At 42.3% G+C, this 19,044-nt stretch overlaps 1 protein-coding gene across 6 annotated transcripts in view; it reads right to left on the reverse strand.

Annotated features, from left to right (window-relative positions):
• LOC118290041 (CD2-associated protein) overlaps positions 1-19,044 on the reverse strand; it is a 50,743-nt gene that overhangs the window by 14,051 nt on the left and 17,648 nt on the right. For 5 of the 6 annotated variants that reach the window (XM_047328508.1, XM_035617365.2, XM_047328511.1 and 2 more), the window contains 11 exons: positions 17,426-17,526; positions 16,621-16,747; positions 15,438-15,616; positions 13,328-13,415; positions 12,767-12,861; positions 11,113-11,211; positions 9,787-9,840; positions 6,173-6,209; positions 4,938-5,000; positions 978-1,128; positions 628-737 (listed from right to left, as the gene is read on the reverse strand). In XM_047328508.1, coding sequence (XP_047184464.1) covers positions 628-737; positions 978-1,128; positions 4,938-5,000; positions 6,173-6,209; positions 9,787-9,840; positions 11,113-11,211; positions 12,767-12,861; positions 13,328-13,415; positions 15,438-15,616; positions 16,621-16,747; positions 17,426-17,526 — 1,104 coding nt within the window. The remainder of the gene's footprint in view (positions 1-627; positions 738-977; positions 1,129-4,937; positions 5,001-6,172; positions 6,210-9,786; positions 9,841-11,112; positions 11,212-12,766; positions 12,862-13,327; positions 13,416-15,437; positions 15,617-16,620; positions 16,748-17,425; positions 17,527-19,044) is intronic. The other variant, XM_047328509.1, reaches the window with a different exon arrangement.

Below are 19,044 nucleotides of genomic sequence, written 5' to 3' on the forward strand. Positions count from 1 at the left end.
GCTAACAAAACATGGCAAGAAGCTATGATTTTACAATCATCTAATCTGACACAGTGAACATCTACAGACAAAAAAATCTGGAAGGTCACTGTCTGACTACACCAGTAAATACAGAGCAATTCATGAGATTATATATTTCCTTTTTATAAAGGTGGATAATCTGCATTTATTTGAATCCCTCTTACAATTAGGGGTCTGCATACGAATAATAGTGTAATTTACAGAACAGCATCACTGGTTAAATGAAAACAGAGGTTGATCCGTGTTCTTGAGTAAAGGATGGAACAAAACAAAAGCCTGCTTCTAATCTGTGTGCTACAAGTGTTAGCACAGAGGAGAGACATTTATTATTCTGCTGACCAGAGGTGTGTTGAGTTTTGAGTTGGCTGACCTTAGCGGCAAAATATGATTTTTGACTTTTGTTAAATCGACTGTGTGCCGAAAGACACAGGGTGAAGAACTCCTCCAGCAGACAGGGTGGGAAGAAAATTACTTTTATATCTGGATGCAGCTCACTCTTAGAATGAGAGAGACCACAGATACAATATTTCATCCCCGGAGTCTGCTGCAGCTAAGAGCGAACAAGACAAACAAACACCATTATATAATAATCTGTATGGTACATACCCATATCGGAGGACTTGTCCCCCCAGTCTCCAGACAGCGTTTTGGGTTTGGTGGGAATTAATAGCTCAAACTCAGACTTTGGTCGCGTGGAAGGCACCTCTCCATTGTGCCTGCAGTTAACAGTTAAAGAGGGGAAATGGAAAAGAACCGGACTGTAAGCAAAATAAACCACACGAAATGAGTGAACTCATGTCCTTTCTGTAGAATTTCTCTTTCCTGTAATACTGTCATGTAAAAGTACATAAACTAATGCTGTGTGGACAGAAAAGCGCTAAAGATGTAGCTGTGTTCAGATAGATCGACAAACACAGGAGGTGGCAGACAGAGACGCACACAGATAAAACTCTTACTTGAGGCTTGGCGATGGAGTGAGAGGCTTGTCGGGCCTCTTTGGTGGGACGCCTCCCTGTCGACCTTTCCCTGGAGGGGGGATCGGCTTCTTGGGCGGGACCACTGGCGCTGCAGGCTTGGATGGTCTGTGATCTGGCGTGGGCCTTTCAACTGCAAACGGATAGGGAAGAGTTGAGGGAAGGTGGTTATTGAAATATTACCTAATTCTGGACAGCCAAAAGGAACCATATCTCCGTGAAAGCATTTAAACCGACATGACTAAATATAATTTTTCATCTTGGGAGAGACTAAATGCATGGATGGATTTTGACCAAATTTGGTGGGATTTCTGCAGATTATACATTTTGGAGCAAATGTCAAAGTCAATAAAAATATGGTCAGCAAAAATCACATTTTCTAAGATTTCTCCGCAAATAATAGAGACAACCTAAAGTTTATATTGATCAGAGAATGATTCAATGACGATGACATCAAACAATGTCATATAATAAGTGACGCCATGAAAAAGTATCAGAGAAGTCATAAAATGACATAATGCATCATTTAAATATGCATTCTTCGAGGCATCTCTGCATCCTATATGACTATAGACGACCTGAAACCAATACGATTAGAGACACGATCTACAGCTCGTTTAGATTACCCAATCATACCTCATCGTTATGAAAAATGCATTATTGCCATAACTCATTACTCACAGATTCTTATGGGGATTAGAAGAAGTTAGAAAAGATAGCAGTGTTTAAGTAATTCCATTTTAAAGGAGGATTACTTTGATAGGGTTATATTCTTTAATTATTGTTTTTTTCTCACTTGATATAGGTGTTTTACTTAATTAAATATGACACTATAATGAATTGGATTGATGCCAAATATAGTCCATTCCTGTTTACAACCCATCTGCAGTCCTCATTCAAAAACAGCTGTTATTGTTGTATAATATAATAATGTAACAGTCAGCAAATGCAGCAATTAGCTGCTTTTTTAGAGCACAGCTTTGGTGTGAAGTCTTCTTCCCTGTTTATCTGCTGGTCCCTTCACACTCAACTTAAGTCTGTTCCATTGAGTCCTGTGGGAATCTAAGAAAAGATCTCACATCCCCCGAGGACGTCCTGGGAAACGAGCGGAGGGGGAGAAAAGAGGAAGCAGAAGAAAAAGCAAATGGAACCACAGAGCTGCACGAAAAATAAATGTTACAAAGACGGAGACACGGAGGCATCAAGTGTGGATGAACCCGCTAACTCAGGTGACAGGGAAGACGGAGAGAGAAACAGAGAGCGAGTGGGCACATCATGTTTCTGTCCCCAGTGATCGGCTCGCCCGTGGTGAAATCTACCTGTTACTAAAACAAAAAATTACTGACGACTAGAAAACACCACGCAGGCATTACAGCAAATGAGTCAATACATTTCACTTTCAATTTTGAGATCGCATTTAGTGAAGACTAATTTCTGGAATTCAGTGAATTGACACTTATTCAACCCAAATAAACAAATTCACTGCTACTGTTTTTAGGAGTCTTAACAAGTCTTAAACATCTAATTCGCCTTTGCTCAATAAAAGAAGTTGTCTAAATCAACTCAGCTGTATCTCAGCTGTATCTAAGACTCAACAAATTGGTCAAATCAGATTCTGATTTGATGTTATGCTCCAAATGCCGCGTGTAGTTTGTATCTGGAAGGGAGGCTCAGCGCGCACTCTTCACATGTGGAGATCGACTCTTCTGAAATGAGTGACATCACGTGCACAGCAAGAAGAAAATTACATAAATTAGAAAGAAAAGAAAATCAAGCTTTACATTGCTTCATTGGCCCTGTGCTCTAACAGCTGCTGGGGCTTAACCACAAATTAGCAGACACATAAAAAGGGAGATGTTTTTTTTTCTGCTGTGACTGACGGCTGCACCCACGGAAATGAGAAACACGTTTGAAGATTAAGGCTTGAAGCTTTAGACACTTTATGTAACTGGAACCTTACCCGCATTATTTTAGACAAAATAATTGGACAGTCTGACACCCGGTATTAAATGAGCACCGGGACTGAATTATAAAAGACTGTAGTGAGCTCCAACGTTATCAGTTCTGATGTCAGTAATGAGAAATTAGGAAAATAGATGTCATATTCATTATTTACACAAACAAGTTATCTGGAACATTTTATCCTAACCACTCACGCACCCCGACTCCAAAAACCCAATTCTACCTCGAACCTTCAACCCTTTGAGGTCTTAACTCTCATACAGTTTTAAAGTTGTGTCACAAAGTGAGGACGAGACAAAGTGCCTACTGCATTGACAGCACATCCGTCTACCTTACCAACAAGTGCTTGACAGAGCTCGCCTCAACATGTGATGTGCTTAAATCAGAAAAACCGGCAGACCTCAATAATAGATAAATAGATATTAATGTATGGATGTAGATATATAGACATATCGCTGAGTATTTTACTGGTCAGGCGGCTGTTCGAGTGTTGTCCCCCCAGGCGACAAATATTTCACCCGTACTTATTCAAGCCTGTCACAGACATCATTGCATGTTTGCCGACATGAAAACTTCTGATTCTACAGAATCAAAAAATGCAGGAATTATAGGACTATATATTTGGTTAAATGTATGTTTAATTTTTTCTTTATAGTTCTTTTTATCTATAGTTATTTATGATAAAGTTTATGGTTGAACTGTCAAACATTGAGCCTCGATTACATCTCTTTGACTTAAACAACATCTTAGGAATCATTACCATTAATATATATATTGTTGGACATCGACACAATTGTTTTAACTCCCTGACATCGGTATCGCCCCCAAAAATCCTTAACCTGTTTGCAGTTTAAGGGCTTTGCGGTGACTTAGAGAAAATGATCTATGAGTAACTCCACTGCAGCCTGTGGTGATAGACTATAGTTAACACGCTTCCTCCTCATGGATATAAAATGTGCTTCATGTGACTTTGGTTTAAACGTGTTAATTCTTTGTCATTTCTGCACCAGAATGCAGAGTTAAGCCAGTTTCAAAAGAGCATTACCGGAGTCACAAGACGCAATGTGGATGGAGTTAACTGTGAGCAGTGCACATGTAGCGGCGTCTTGGATCAGAGACATCTGTGTACTGTCTCAATGTGACTGTGGGCTTTACTCCTCGCAGAAAAAAAATATCTGGAGGGAGAGCAGCATGAGCTAGCACAGATGAGGACCGAAGCTTAGAGGAGCAAACGTGAGGAGGATGAATATGGTGAAAGGAGCAGAAGAAAGTGCAGAAACAAGGCTTAAAAAAAAGGCCATTTTGGGGAAACAAATGTGCAGTGTTCATGTTGCCAGCTATTTTAGATTAAGTCTTAGTTTTAGACGAAAATGCTTATTAGTCACATTTCAGTCGTGTAATATCTGGATTCATTACCTTAGTCTTCTTCTTCAAAGAAATTAAGATAAGATAAGTAAAGACATTGTCCACCATAACCACGGCAATAGCAACAACAACTGATTCTCCGGTTCAGGGTTCTGTAAACCAAGTCGAGATACATCGAAACAGTATGTTATCCGCGCGTTAGAGCGTTGGTGCAGTGCGAGAGCTGCAGTCTTAGAGCTGCTCTGCAGAAGTAACATGAGCCGCAGGCTCGCCACTGCTGGACTAGATGCACGGCGGGGAAAAATATAATTTAATCTTGACACTTAACATTTCCGTCCCATCTCGCCTCGTCAACGGAAATGAAAACATACATTTCATCATCATTTTTGATGAACATTTGTAGTCATGGTTTTCGTGAACGAAATTAACAATGCAAATGTGGGCAAGGTGGAGAGTGTAGTTAGTGGTGACAAGGACCAATGGTATGAGGAACGATGTGTTCCAAACCTGGAGAGAAATGTGCGAAAGAAGGCAAAGCTGTGTGTGTAAGGAAACGAGAGGATGAGCGGAGACTGAGAGGGAGAAGAATGAAATTAGAGGGGAGTCCAACCGTACCTCTGTCCTCTGTCCTGATGGAATGAGGTTTCTTGTCGGCACTGGGAACCTCCGGTTTGAGAGCTGAGAAACAAAACATGGTGCACAGAGAGTCACATAATCCGTCTGACCCCACCGGTTCAAGACTCAACAACAACAAGGAACACACACTTCCACCCGCCCCCGCCCCCCAAAAAAACGTGCCTCTCTGACACTGACTGGCACGCGCACACACTGTAATGTTCAAGTGCACCACTATGCATTCATTTGTGGTTTTGTGGGAGACATGTTGACGAATCTCAACACAGACGGGAAGCGGCACAAATGCAACATCCGTGGTACTTCCTGTGCAGACAGGAGAACAATGATGCAAGTGTGCATTCTGCACACTGTAGGTTCGTCCGTGCCGATGCCAGGCACCACTGCATGTACACATATACTTGAACCACCATGAAAAAAAAATGAAGGCGCTGGTGCCTTTGACTTGCATGTCTGGTAGGCGGGGAAAGCGTTTAACCAACGCATGGTAATCTATAACAGGGATTCTCTTTTTAGACCAGAATCGGGTTGAATCAAATCTTAGCATTTAAGTTTTAGTCCCTGCACATGAGATGTTGTAAGAGAAAGAAAAAAGAAATTCTCTTTAGAGTGTTTACATGCACCTATGTAATGTGATTATTGACTATTATCAGCAGTAAACTGATTTCTGACCCGACGCAAACAACATACACTGGTTCCTTTGTGTAGTTAGGGGCAGGGGTTTCCGACCTTGTTGACTCTCTGAGCTATGTTTATATTGACACTGCTCTTGGATAACTGCTCATACTATTCTTGTATCCATTTCTCAGTCTTAAGCAGCTGTCGCACATGCACTGCAGCCCCCACCTTTTTAGAAACATTATGCGGAGGAGCTGTATGCGTGAACGAATACGTCCCGATCAGTTGAACCGGACATTAAACATCAAATGGACTTTGACCCACGTGCCGGTCATTGTCCCCTCTCCTGAAGCACGCTGAATATTTCCAGTGGGTGCGAAGGCATCTCACACAGACTACGTCCATCTTGTTTGCTGCACGTACGAAAGGGTCTTTAGACTTTTTCCAGAGTTCATATGTGAAACCAGCATCGGCTCTTAAATTATATGCAGCAGCAGCAACATGTACAAGAATTACGGATTCCATCAGTGCACCTCCACATCTACGTAGCGGACTTCCCACACACTGTAATGAGGTGGAGGCTGTGAAGCGCTCCTTACCTATGCTTTTTGATGGTGGAGGTGGCTTCTTCGGCTTCTGGGAAGAAGAGAGGGAGAAGAAAAGTAGGTCACTGTGACGTTTAAGTGGACAACGACTCATTAACGCACACTGCCAACTGCTATCTGAAACACTGAAACCCTGACCTGGAGGGAAGGAGAAATGTACAACAAGTAAGGTTTGGTCTAAAAAATAAAGAAAGGAAAATCTAATAATATCTGAAATGAAAACCTGGAATGTTTATGGCAAGGGAAAAACAAACTATATGAATATCATCTCACTACAAGATTGACAAAATGATGCATGCAAACAAACATCCCTTTGACCCTGCTTTGTGATTTGTGCCAATTCAGTAATTTAAATTTGTCTTATTTTCTCATTTTTTGTTTCTGGGAGCTCATTTCATTTGCTCTGCCAGACTCGGTCTCGATCACCTCCATTGGGAAGTGATTTCTCTCCAGCAGAGCACTTGACGGTCCAATCGCAAGCGATTACCTGATAATTGGGCGGGGGTTATACCACGACGTGGAGGGAAAGCGACTCTTGTTAACAACCAAGGCAAGGTATCACTCGTTCACAGACATTGTGGAATCATCATCACAGGCATCTCCTCTCTGCTCTAGTCTGTTGACATTTCCGCGTCGCTCAACAGACGTCACATGATTTGTTGCTATCCAATTGCGGCAGGAGGCCTTTTGCTCTGCGTCCGTTGGTAACGCCTCTTGGAAATCGAAAATGAACAGAGAGGTCCCAGACTAAAGCCGCGTATCCACTGCAGGAACTACACACAGGAACAAGGAACTATAGTAGGAACCAGGGTCTAAATTTAGTTCCTGGGTAATATATTTATTATCCAGACTAATCCATTGGTTTAGTGGCAACAGCGACACAGAGTCTGCAGTCTCAGAACAAAAAATTCTGTTCCTTTCAGTCAGCTGCTTCTGCTTCGTAGAATTACACATTTTTGTTTCTGTACCTCATGACAGAATCCTGTCTCGGTTGATCTTTCGAGGTCAAGTTAAAACCATGAAAAAGGCTTTTTTTCCAATAGCTGAAGACCTCCTTGGCCATGAACAGTCAGGGGTTTCAATCAGACCGCACCACAGCACAGAGACTGCTCTTTTTTAAGGTCTCGAAAGAACATCTACATGAACATCGATGATAAAATATTGGCCTTTCTGGTGTGTGTTAGTAGTATTAGATGTAGTTTGACAACGCATCACATTGGAGACATTTATCACTCCTCCAGTGTTTTCAAGACCCTGAAATTGAGACTTAGAGAAGTGTCACCTGCCTTGTTTGAATTTGAATTGGTTTTAGCCTAGACGGCCAAAAACATTGGCCTCAACCACTAGTGGTGCAATATGGATATTATGGATAAGTGTGTCTAAGACATTAAGAGATAAGCCAAGAGACAGGGCTATATCCCCAGCTGACAGCAGAGTGCCCTCTCTATGCGCGGATGCTGTATTCGAGAAAGAAAGAGGGACATGTGGGCAGGTCAGGACTGGTCTCAATTACAATTTTATTGAATTCATAAATCAGAATATTTGTCGTTAGGAACATCCCTAAAAAATACTGTAAATCACCTTTGTCAGGGAATAGTCAGAGAGCCTGCAGGGTGAATAAGCAGCAAGGATTAGCTGACTTTTGAAAATAATCAAGTGATTTTAAAATCCAATCATATTATGTGAGCCCAGTGGGTCCGGCCTGACACACTCACAGCAACTGAGTTCCTCTGTCATTGTGTTGTATATGATACACTGCTTCAAGACTTGTCACCTGAGTCTGTCAGTGTGTTGTGACGGTTGGGTAGGTTACAAAGAATCTCAGGCTGAACTGTCACGTAGCATCGTTGGTAACGTAGGCAACAGGTTTTGAGAAGGAAGAAGAATTTGTCGTATAAAACAAGGCAATATTTCTGGTTGTTACATGTGTCAGTTCTGAGTCTGATGTTGTGTTATGTTAAGATTGCAATGCTAAATCTGTGGAACACTCCTTTAGGCAAAGCAGTAAACACAGTGACACGTAAATGTTCCTAGGGCATTCAAGCCACAGGAGCTGCTCAGTGAGCGACAATATCAGGACGATAGATCACATCACTATTACAACCCTTCGACCTTCCTTCCACACTGTGACAACTAGCAGATAATGTGGGCAAATCAACCAAACCCTATATTACACCAGGTGGACACTGCTCGATGTTGCTGGCCTGCTGCACAAGCAGTGATAAGAAGCATGTGGCATTCACTGACGTTCTGTCTCGCTGTTCCATGATGTTATCTGATGTTCTGCTGCTTCTTTGAAGAAACAGAGTCTTGTACAAATCCACAGGGTAAAGCTGCATCAAAACAGCTGGGAAAGCTATTTTTAAAAAAACAACAGCATCGAGGCAGCACGTGGACGTTTATGTTATCTGATGTTTTAGAGTTCCCTCTCAAATCCAGACAGAGAACCACAGTTAATAAACGAGCCTCTTGTTGACTTACTAGAACAGGCAGCTGTGGGGAGGACAGAGTGCGAGTGGTCTTGCTAAAAGAGTCATTACAGAAATGATACCTAATCTTACTGAGGAGATGTCTGTCTGTCTGTCTGTTTGCTGTATAACTGATCTCTATTTGTAATAAGTATAATAACAGTGGCCATATATCCATATACCATAATACAGACCATATATATGAATAATCATCATCATAACTATTATGATTATTTACAATTACTATTGTCATCATTGTTATGTTGTCATTATTCTATTACAAAACAACTAAACCATCATTGTTTTTATCTTATACTTATATTATACTATTTTAAATACACTTGTACTATTTGTACTATGACTATTTTACTACCACTCCAATAACAAACATATACTAAAAATTTATTTATATACACACAGGCACAGTGGCAATTGCACTACCTATATATGAATTGTTAAATTCCTAATACATACCATATGGGGAGAACTTCATTGCTGACAACTTTTGTTTATCTGTTAAGTATTCATTATTTATTTTGGCAATCGTGGCGTCTTTTAACTGTTTACATTCTGGAGTGCCAGAAGCACCTTCATCACCGGCAGTCATGTGTGACATGCACTTTTGTAGTTTTGTTCTGTCTTCATGTCGCATCTTACATTTATTATGTTGCGTGTTTAGTTGCATTTTGGCGCATGAGCAGCACGCTTTCGTTCAGCTGTATGAGTGGGTGAATGAAAATTAAGGTGAACTTTAACTGCAGAGCAGAGTGACATGGAAAAAATAAAATTCCAACAGATGCGAACACCTGTTACTGTGGTGATTGTGGCCTCAAAATGCTTAGAGGACATGAAAGACAAAATGAAAACGTAAAAAGGAATTCTGGGCTAAAACTGAACTAAAACTAAAATTGAATTGAAACAAATCTATTTTTGTCCCCAAATAACCCCCAAAACCATACAATAATACTCAAACTGAATCAGTGAGCCCATCCGCTGGGGTAACAGAGGATTTGTTGGTGAAGTGGTGCCAGGTGTCGTGGGCACTCACTGAAAGTGTGATCAAACAGTTTTGCTCCACAGCAGCAGAGCAACCATCATCCTACTTATCTGCTCTCTTCAGCGGCACTGCAAGCAGCTTACCTCGTCCAGCTCTTGCTTGGGCGATGACTTCAACGAACCTCTTGGCGAGGGAGACTGAAAATGAAAACAGGGAAAAACCTATGAAATACCTCTCCTCACTTTAAAATGTCCCTAACATGAACAGTGAGGAGGAATTAGACGCATCAGTCTTCAAACAAAAGACGCACACTTCCACAGTCGGCTCAAACACCGTCAACGCCACGTGAAGATCCTCGTCAAAAGCTGATTCACTTAATAATAAAGAGCGCCCCAGCAATAAGCTCTTAACCCTAAAAGGCATCTGGCTGATTATCAACGGGCCTTATTACCCCATGACAAATCAGACAGGATGTCTGCGTTTGTTATGTGAAAAAGTTAAGCCGTGTTTATCGCTCCATAATATCAATTAGATGATGTAAGGCACAGTACACCAGATGTCAGATTAGTTGAATAAAAATGAGCAGCTTCGTTGTGATCATTCTCTCGTCTCACACTGATCACCTGCCAATATGCAATCATCATACAGAGTGCATTTTACATATTATGAACTTTTTTACGTTTTTATTTTCTCTTTTTAATAATTGCATTTTAATGTGATTTTATACGTTTTTCCCAATGCTTTTAATGTTTTATGTAAAGCACTTTGAATTAGCTTGTTGTTGAAATGTGCTGTACAAATAAACTTGCCTTGCCTAATTTAGCAGTCGCTTTTGTCCAGAGCGCCTTCAACCATGAACATATTACCCAAAAAGTGCAAGAATCAAGAGAGTAGATTAACATTTATCAAACAGGCAAAAACAGCTTAACGTGCTTATGCTAGATTTATAATCCAGTGCTAGGCCCCACCTTCCCTGTCACAAACACCCACTGCAGCCGCACACCATTTCCAGATGCACAGAATATCTAAACATCCCCTCAAACACATTTAAACCTTTTAAAAAAAAAAAGACTCTTTATCGCTTCAGGCAATCGTTTGGATAATATGCAAATATTTGCCACCAGACCGTATTCCTACGTCAATGGAAAATCTATCTACTTTGTGTGAGTGTCCAATGAGTACAGCGTTTGAATACCACAATTTGCATATTGGACCACGACTACTTCATGTGCCGCCACAAATTATACAAACTATTTCACTGAGATTTAAGGTGAGCAAAGAGAAACGTTCCCATTGCCAATACTTCATGTCACCAAACTCCATGTTTGGTTGTTGCTGTTTGGATGGGGAGACAAGACAAGACCCCCCCCCCCCCAGAGGCAGCAGAAAATGTGCATTTAACAGTGAATCAGCTCTCAAAGCAGCTGCCCGTAGTTCATTTTGGTTATTTTCTCCGACTCTGATCTCACCTCTTTCTCTGCTTCAGAAACCGTGGACACAAAGTTGTCGGGGAAGACGCCTTCTCTGCCTCCGATCTCCCCTCGCCACCAGCCGGGCTCGCCTGTGTCCTGTCAGAGAACGAACAGGAGGGGAAAAAAAAAAAGAGTGAATGGAGACAAGGTCTTCAGGAATCAGTTTGTGGCCTTGTGTCTCTGCCTGTTTACGTGTGTTTTTTTCTGTATATATAATGTCCATGCCAGTCTACCGTGGAATGGAGGAAGGGAAAATGTTTTACATGTCAAGATACATACTGTATCTTCTTTAAAAAAGTCCAGGTGAAGGCTCTATTAGTACAGTGCAGTACAGTGCAGTAAAAAACTGCTCCTAACAAGCACTGCTGCTCATTCGACAATCATTTCTGTACAGTTTTCACTAGATGGCAGAAGCTTAAAAAAAAGAAAAAAAAAGAACAAGGAATCGTGGTTGATTGGCAGCCCCTGAGACATCCCACCTCTACTACATATGTGAGGCTGCTGAGCTGAGCCAGCGGAGTCTCTGGTCTTTGTGTCAGCTGAGAAGACAGCCAGTCCTCTGGATTACATCAGTCAACAGAGACAGATTAAGGTGGCCGGCAAAAATGGATACTAAGCCAGAGACTATACACAATCTTGTTACTCGTCTCTGAGAAACAAGCTGTAAAGCTACTGTGGCACAGGTTAAGCTGTGTATTAGTTAGTAACTTCAATATTTGGAATGATCAGTCGCATGAACCCAGCATATATTTTTTCTGTTTCAGTACAAAAGGAGCCACAAGTCTGTTCTGTTTACCTGAAATTTAACATGTGACCTTTTATCCAACCATGAGGTCCCGTTGGGTAAAAGCCCTGACTTGACCCACAGTGTGTCAGAGAGCTGATGCTATCTTACAAACTTTATATTCTGATCCGTACAGCTAACTAAGCGCTTGTACCGTCTGTATCATAAGTCCATTTTTTGAATCTGTAGATCACAGATAACTAAAAAGGAGCACTGAGAAAAGGAAACATCATTTGTCTTTGTCAGGAGAAGCTTGAGGAGGGACTGTTGGGGGAAGGGGTTGTATGAAGTGTTCAAGTTTACATCAGATGTTGTCGTGAGTTCAAAAGTAGGTGCAGATTCTTGGCTAAATGTCTAAAATGCTTTGACACCATTTCCCCTCAGCTACAGACATCATTTTAGTGGTTGTGTTCTCCCTGAATGTGCTTTGTAGTGGCCACTTGTTCCCACTTGTAAGTAGTCAGCTGATAGTGTAGACACACATTCATTTAAAAGGCACAGTTGTTACAACAGCATATTGTACTATAGTTCAGAAAATAAGGCATGCCGTCATCACTTATTATTCCCAGTCAACCTAGAAAGAAAGAAGTAAGAAAACTAGAGCATGTGGAGGAAAATAATCTTCGATCGAAAGTGTTGATTCAGGGCGACTTTTAGCCAACTTAACATTCAAATCTGCCGTGGTGAAGCAAGGAGAAACATGTAGCCGACAGACGACGAGCTGAGAGTAGACCTCGGTGCGTCCTTCATCTTCTCCGGTTCAAATCTGGTGGTGACCCAGGGGAACCCCGTGCCCTTCCCACCCGATGTCAGTTCAGCTGTGTAATATCACAGTTTTTAGTGCACGAGAGGGCTGGAGGCTTTTACCTTGCTCAGGATGTGGATGAGTTCGCCCTCTCTCAGGCTCAGCTCGTCTTCGTTCGTGGCCTCGAAGGCATACGTGACCTTGCAGTACTCCTTAGCTGAGGAAACCGAAAATATTGGCATCTATTACAGTGGAGCCGCAGACTTCGGGGATTTTTGACATGCACAAAGCACATAAGGAAAAACATCTGGACTCTATATGCAGCTTCTGTATCTACTATAAAAACATTGGTGTTGCCAAATGATCTTGGCTTATCTTGAAACTGGGATCTATGAAATTCAGTATATTTCAAAGGCATATAAAGATCCTATCATATCTCCCAAAGATATATACAACACAGCGTTTCCAATTGAAAGCTGGCTTTGACATGTTTGTTTTTTTTATCATTTGAAAGAGATTTTTCTTCCCCTATCTATCTGGAGCTGGAACTAATGGTAGATGTAAAAAGGGCTAACAAAAGCTAACACAGCATGAAAAGGACAAACAGAAAAACAGTTTCTCTCTCTCTCAGCAACGATCTGCTGTTCACAAGTTTCCTTTCCAGTGCTCTCGCAGCCTTTTACCTTTGGATTTGCCGTCTCCGTCTGCTCGCTGCAAGTCTGTCATGTTGGGGTGGGCGGGCTTTGCGGCAGATGGTAATGATGGGACTGGCTAAAATGAAGCAAACCATACATATGGAAATGACTCATTGGGCATGGGTGTGAAATATGGACTTCATGTGGAGGAGTAACGGAATCATCTGAACCATCTGACACCATTTCTCGTTGTTAGTGAAGATAACTGCTGATAAAATAATGCCGCCAATTACTTCCACCAAGAGGTATCAAAGATGTCTGTTTGTTTGTTGTTTGTCACCAGGATTATGCAAAAACTTCTCAACAGATTTCCAGGAAACGGGTCAAGAATAAACCCATGCGCGTGAAATTTAGTGCAGCTTGATTGAATTTAAGGTCTTGGCCAAAGTATGAGCTCTAGTGATAAGAGCAATTACTGAAACAACAACCAAAACAGCGAAACGCAGGGGGCTTGCACCTTTCCTGCGAGGAATGCTCGATCTTACAACTTGAGGCTACATATGAAAAGACAAATATTAGTCCACACAATGAAAATGACAAGAAGGATGTCGTATGTCCTCGGTATAACGACTAGAGGGACAGTGGTAAGTAGATAGTGTGAGATGGCCGAGGCCGAATGGAGAGCATGCGACGTGGTGGTGGTGTGAGGGGCTGTGGGGGAAGAGGAGAGAGAGGGGGGAAAACAAGGGGAGCATTTCAGAACAGAGCTAACCTAATAAAGCAGTGAGCCGGCGTTAGGGTTTTGGTCACATCACCAGGGACCTATCCTCACGTGTATCTTCTATGTTAAAGGAGACATATTATGCTTTTTCGGTGTTTCCCTTTGCTCTGGTGTGTTAAATAGTTTATTTGGTTTTTATAAAAGCTCTGCAAAGTTAAAAAAGGCCAAAGGTGTGCGGTAAAAGGGAGCTCCTCTCGACTGAGACCTCGTCTATTATGCACCCACCATCACCTGCAAACATGCACCAATTGGACGGACCAGCTGTCAATCACGCTGTTTCCAGGCTACGGTGCCTTGTCGTCTATTTTACTCTAAATGAGACCACGATTTACTAAATGAACACCATGCTCTTTTGAAGAAGACTTGAAACTAGAGACTGAACCATAAACTCCTCTTGATTACAGGCTTCGGGTCCTTAAAGAGACGGCGCTAAAACCAAGTGTTTCAGACAGAGGCTGGGGAGGAGCTGCAGGAGTGGACAATCTGAGGAAACTGATGTGTTTACTGAACATTACAGCATGGAAACCTTTTCAAGTAATAACCCAATCAAAGTTATGAACCTGAATATCAGCATAATATGTCTCCTTTAATATCAAAAGAGCAAGCCAAAGAGTTCAAAAAAACTTAAAATCCAATATTCAGCATTCAGAGTGATTGGTTCCACACCGGATGAAATGAGACCTGACAGAAGAAAGATTTAATGTAAAGTTCTTTGTAAGGTGATGTTAGCATTTCCCCCATCTGAATTGTATCATCTACATTTGCTGATGGCAGGAAAAACAAACAACAAGTGTATTCACAACAAATAGAACCTTCACGTGAATCTGGGTTTCGTTCCCTCAGTGTCAACACACCTTTAAAGATAAATTTTTGTCGGACTAACAGACAGACTCAGAGAGACGTTTAACTTAAGACAGCAGCAAATTACTGTCACGATTATTGCGGTCACGACAATGACTGGAATTAACTTACCAGGAAGCAAAATCAAAAAATCTTACAGACGTTTTCTCATCTGTCTCTATTATATTAATAAACTGCCAAAACCAGTTCTAACCTCCAATGTATTACCTTACTGAGTCCTACTTCATGTAATCTATTTTTTTTTATGTGCACAAACCTGTTAGGGCTTGGTTTATTTCATCTTCAAATACAATAAAACTGTTCTAAAGAAAATATTAAGAAAAAACTTATTTAATATTTGATGGTCAATATCTTCAAAGTGATCGTTCATTTTAAACAGACATACTGGGGAACGTTCAACTTTTTGCAATGTTATGTATACGTGCAGTGATAATCCACACATTTTTCTTTCTTTAATTCTGCAGACTGTACTGTTTATGTATTACATGTAGATTCTTTAGTTTGCATCTCACTTACTCTTTCCTTCTTCTCCTCCGTGTCGGGGCTGGGAAGGCGGACCTTGAGTTTGACCGACCCCTCGCGGAAAATATCTCCGAAGCCGACGCCTCGGATCTTCTTGGGCTGAGCGATGACTCCGTTCCCTGGGGCGGGCTGGGGCGACGTAGAGGCGGCGGTGCTTTCCATTCCACTTCCATCTGAGGAGGAGAGACAACAGAGGCTGAATGCTGCACATCCACCAGTGTCACATCATATTGCTTTTTACTTCCTGCTGCAATGATACACAGCACACATGCAACATTTGTCCTTGATGAGACACGTGTTATCCCTCTTTCGGCCACCAGACAGCGCTGTTGGTGTGTTTGTGTGTAACCAAAGATTTACAGTAGGAAAAGATCCACCCATAAAAACTCTGCAGCACTTCTCAGGAAGGCCTGCAGTTTACCATAGTTCCAGTGCCATAACAAATATCATTAGAGCACAAATATCTATTCATTAAGCACATTCAAAGGCAGTCGTACAATATGTCAGCCCCAGGTGCAAAACCCTCTCGGGTTGTAGGACACGCAGACAGGGGATTAAGCAGTGAAGCCTCAGTCAACCCTTCTTGTTGAGGCTTGTTTCTCTCTTTCTTATTGTTGTGAATAGAGCTGCAACAGTTAATCGATTACTAAATGTCAACTGTTTTGATAATTGATCAATCGTTTCAAGTAGTTTTTATGGAAAAAACCGTCAAAATTCTCAGATTTCAGCTTCTTAAATGTGAATATTTTCTGGTTTCTTTGCTCCACTATGACAGTAAACTAAATATCTTTGGTGTGTGGACAAAACAAAACGGACGATGAGGAAATATTCGCAGATTCTTTTGCAAAACGTGTATTGCTTTAGGATCGCTTACTACCCCCTTTAACTGGGCTCAACTGGTAAAAAAACATCTACTCTTGTTCTTGTACAGTGTACCTGAACATTAAGGGCATTTTAAAAGGCACCGCACGCAGACTGGCAACCACATTTTGAATTTCAGTATAATTACAGAACAAGAAAAACGATCTGCAGCAGCCTCGAGCTTTGTTTGCCATCGTCTCTGAATAAACATGAAACACTTCCAGTGTTCCTCTGGTTTGTTTTTTTGCCAACCAACCCTGCACCCTTCACGTGAAATGATGTCCAGCTTGTCTTTTTTTGCCGTTTCTGTCTTTACCGGTCTCGTCTGCCGCGGTGTCCATGGTCTCGCCGTCCTCTCCCATGGCGTCCAGCTCTTTGACGAAGTTGGACGGGAACAGTCCCGACTTGCCGTTCAAGTTGCCGTTCCACCAGCCCTCTTCGACCTGCAAACGGGGAGGAGGAAAATGTATTGATGTATTGTGTCAACATGTCTCTCTTTCCCCTCTTATCCTCAGATCGTCAACAGTCACACTAATTCAAACCCCACTCTGCTCACCATATGATTCTAAGTCAAACCCTCTTCAATATCAAAAATGACATTAAATTAAAGAAAGCATGCTGAACTGCATTAGAAAAATCTGTCTCTGACAATAACAAAGTAAAAAAACTGAAACCCTGAGGAAATTTATCAGGACATTTAAAACCTACTGATCCACAATAATCACACTGTATGATCTGTTTTTACTGCTCTGGGAAGTTCACTACCCACACTTTCACTTTTCCTGCAGACACACGCGCACTTCTAAACTGTACAAATGCTGAAAGTGTTCCCCCGCTGCTCACACCTCTCACGTGTTCTGACTTGCTAACGCCGCAAATAACCAGTCGACAGTCGAGTGTATGTTCAGTGGTCCGGAGCAGAACGTACAGTATATGAAAAATTACACTGAGGCCCGGCAATTAAAGAAAGGCCAAACGGCAGTGCAGATACCACTTGAACTTTAACTCACATTTGCTTTCCAAAAGGAACCAGTTAGATCAGAAGGGTGCACCCAAACTAACCTGGTCATATTCATCAAACCTTTATGAACCGTAACAGTCGGCGACAGAGTTAAAAGTACCTCTTCGGTGACGTCTATGATGTCTCCGCTTTTCAGCTCCAGCTCATCCTCGTTCTGCGGCTGGTAATCAAACAGCGCCTTGCACTGTCTCCTCTTGGGCTCTGTGAAAAACAAAAGAGGCCCGAGAAACACCGGTGAGTGAGTCAACCAACCTGCTGTGTGGTCTCACGAGCGCACGCGCGCGTGTGCATGTGCGAGCCAGTCTGTGTTTTTGTTTTTATCAAGCCTGGCTGTTGAGTGTGTACACGTCTCTCTGTGGCCTCCGCTAGAATGTCAGAGGGGGGGAGGGTGCTGTGGGAACCGGGACAGGTGACAGGCGAGCGGGCTATGAATCAAGGAAGTGGGAGGGCAGATGGAGAGCCCCGCCCCCAAACGCAGGACTGCGCCACAAGGTGATTCCTTTGGCAGGCAGCAGACACGCCCTGCCGATCAAACACAGCTACCGAGGGAGATTAAAAACCAAAGAAACAAGAGTGTGAAAAAAAACTTCAGAGTGCAAGCTAGAGTACAGAAAATTAGATTACACTATCATTACATTTAGTGTGCATGACGCCTGGAGAAAAAACATTTTCCTCTTTTTTTTCTGTTGTTGTTGAAGCAAAAAACAAACCAGAGTGTCTCAAAAGATCTGCATCTACATAGCAAACACTTTTATGCACAGGATCACTGCTGAGTTCGATGCAATGGAGGAATTTGGTGTTTTTGGGAGCCACGCATGGCTCTGAAGGATTCAATAGAAGATCGGATCTGGCACAAGCCTGGACTTTTACATTTTTATCAAAATATTCCATGCTCGGTAGGTGTTAATATGAGATCAGGTGTCTGCCTTAATGTTTCAGAGTATCTGTGTATCTCTTGCAGATTTTAACAGGTGCTTTTGTTTGCGCAACTCAAGAGATCTGTACTTTGGGCGCGCCATTTTGTAACAATACAAACATAGTTACAGTGGTTAAGATGGAGAAGACGAAGATAAGACTGCTGTCATGATAGGATCTTTGAACAAGACTAGACAGGGTGAAGGTTTGCAACACACGCACGCACGCACGCACGCACGCACGCACGCACGCACGCACGCACGCACGCACGCACGCACGCACGCACGCACGCACGCACGCACGCACGCACGCACGCACGCACGCACGCACGCACGCACGCACGCACGCACGCACGCACGCACGCACGCACGCACGCACGCACGCACGCACACACACACACACACACACACACACACACACACACACACACACACACACACACACACACACACACACACACACACACACACACACACACACACACACACACAGACGCATGAGCTCACACGCAGTAAAAAAGGAACAGGAAAAAATACTTGAATATAGAAAATGGATGCTAAAATTCTGGTCATGGTTTTCCTAACACAGACACTGAAGTCACCAGAGGTTTTTTGATGTACTGGAGATGTGATTCTTCAGGGTCTGCAGGGGGAAACATTACACGTAAGTGTCGTAGTCTAGTGTGAAGAGCAAAGGGAAAGAAGGAGAGCTGATACACATCAATAACGACAACACGTGGAGCAACAGCTCATGACTTGCAGTGGGGAAAAAAAGAAGATGATCCAGGGACATTTCGAACGAAAG

This window comes from Scophthalmus maximus, chromosome 18 (assembly GCF_022379125.1).
Source record: "Scophthalmus maximus strain ysfricsl-2021 chromosome 18, ASM2237912v1, whole genome shotgun sequence".
Classification (NCBI taxonomy): domain Eukaryota; kingdom Metazoa; phylum Chordata; class Actinopteri; order Pleuronectiformes; family Scophthalmidae; genus Scophthalmus; species Scophthalmus maximus.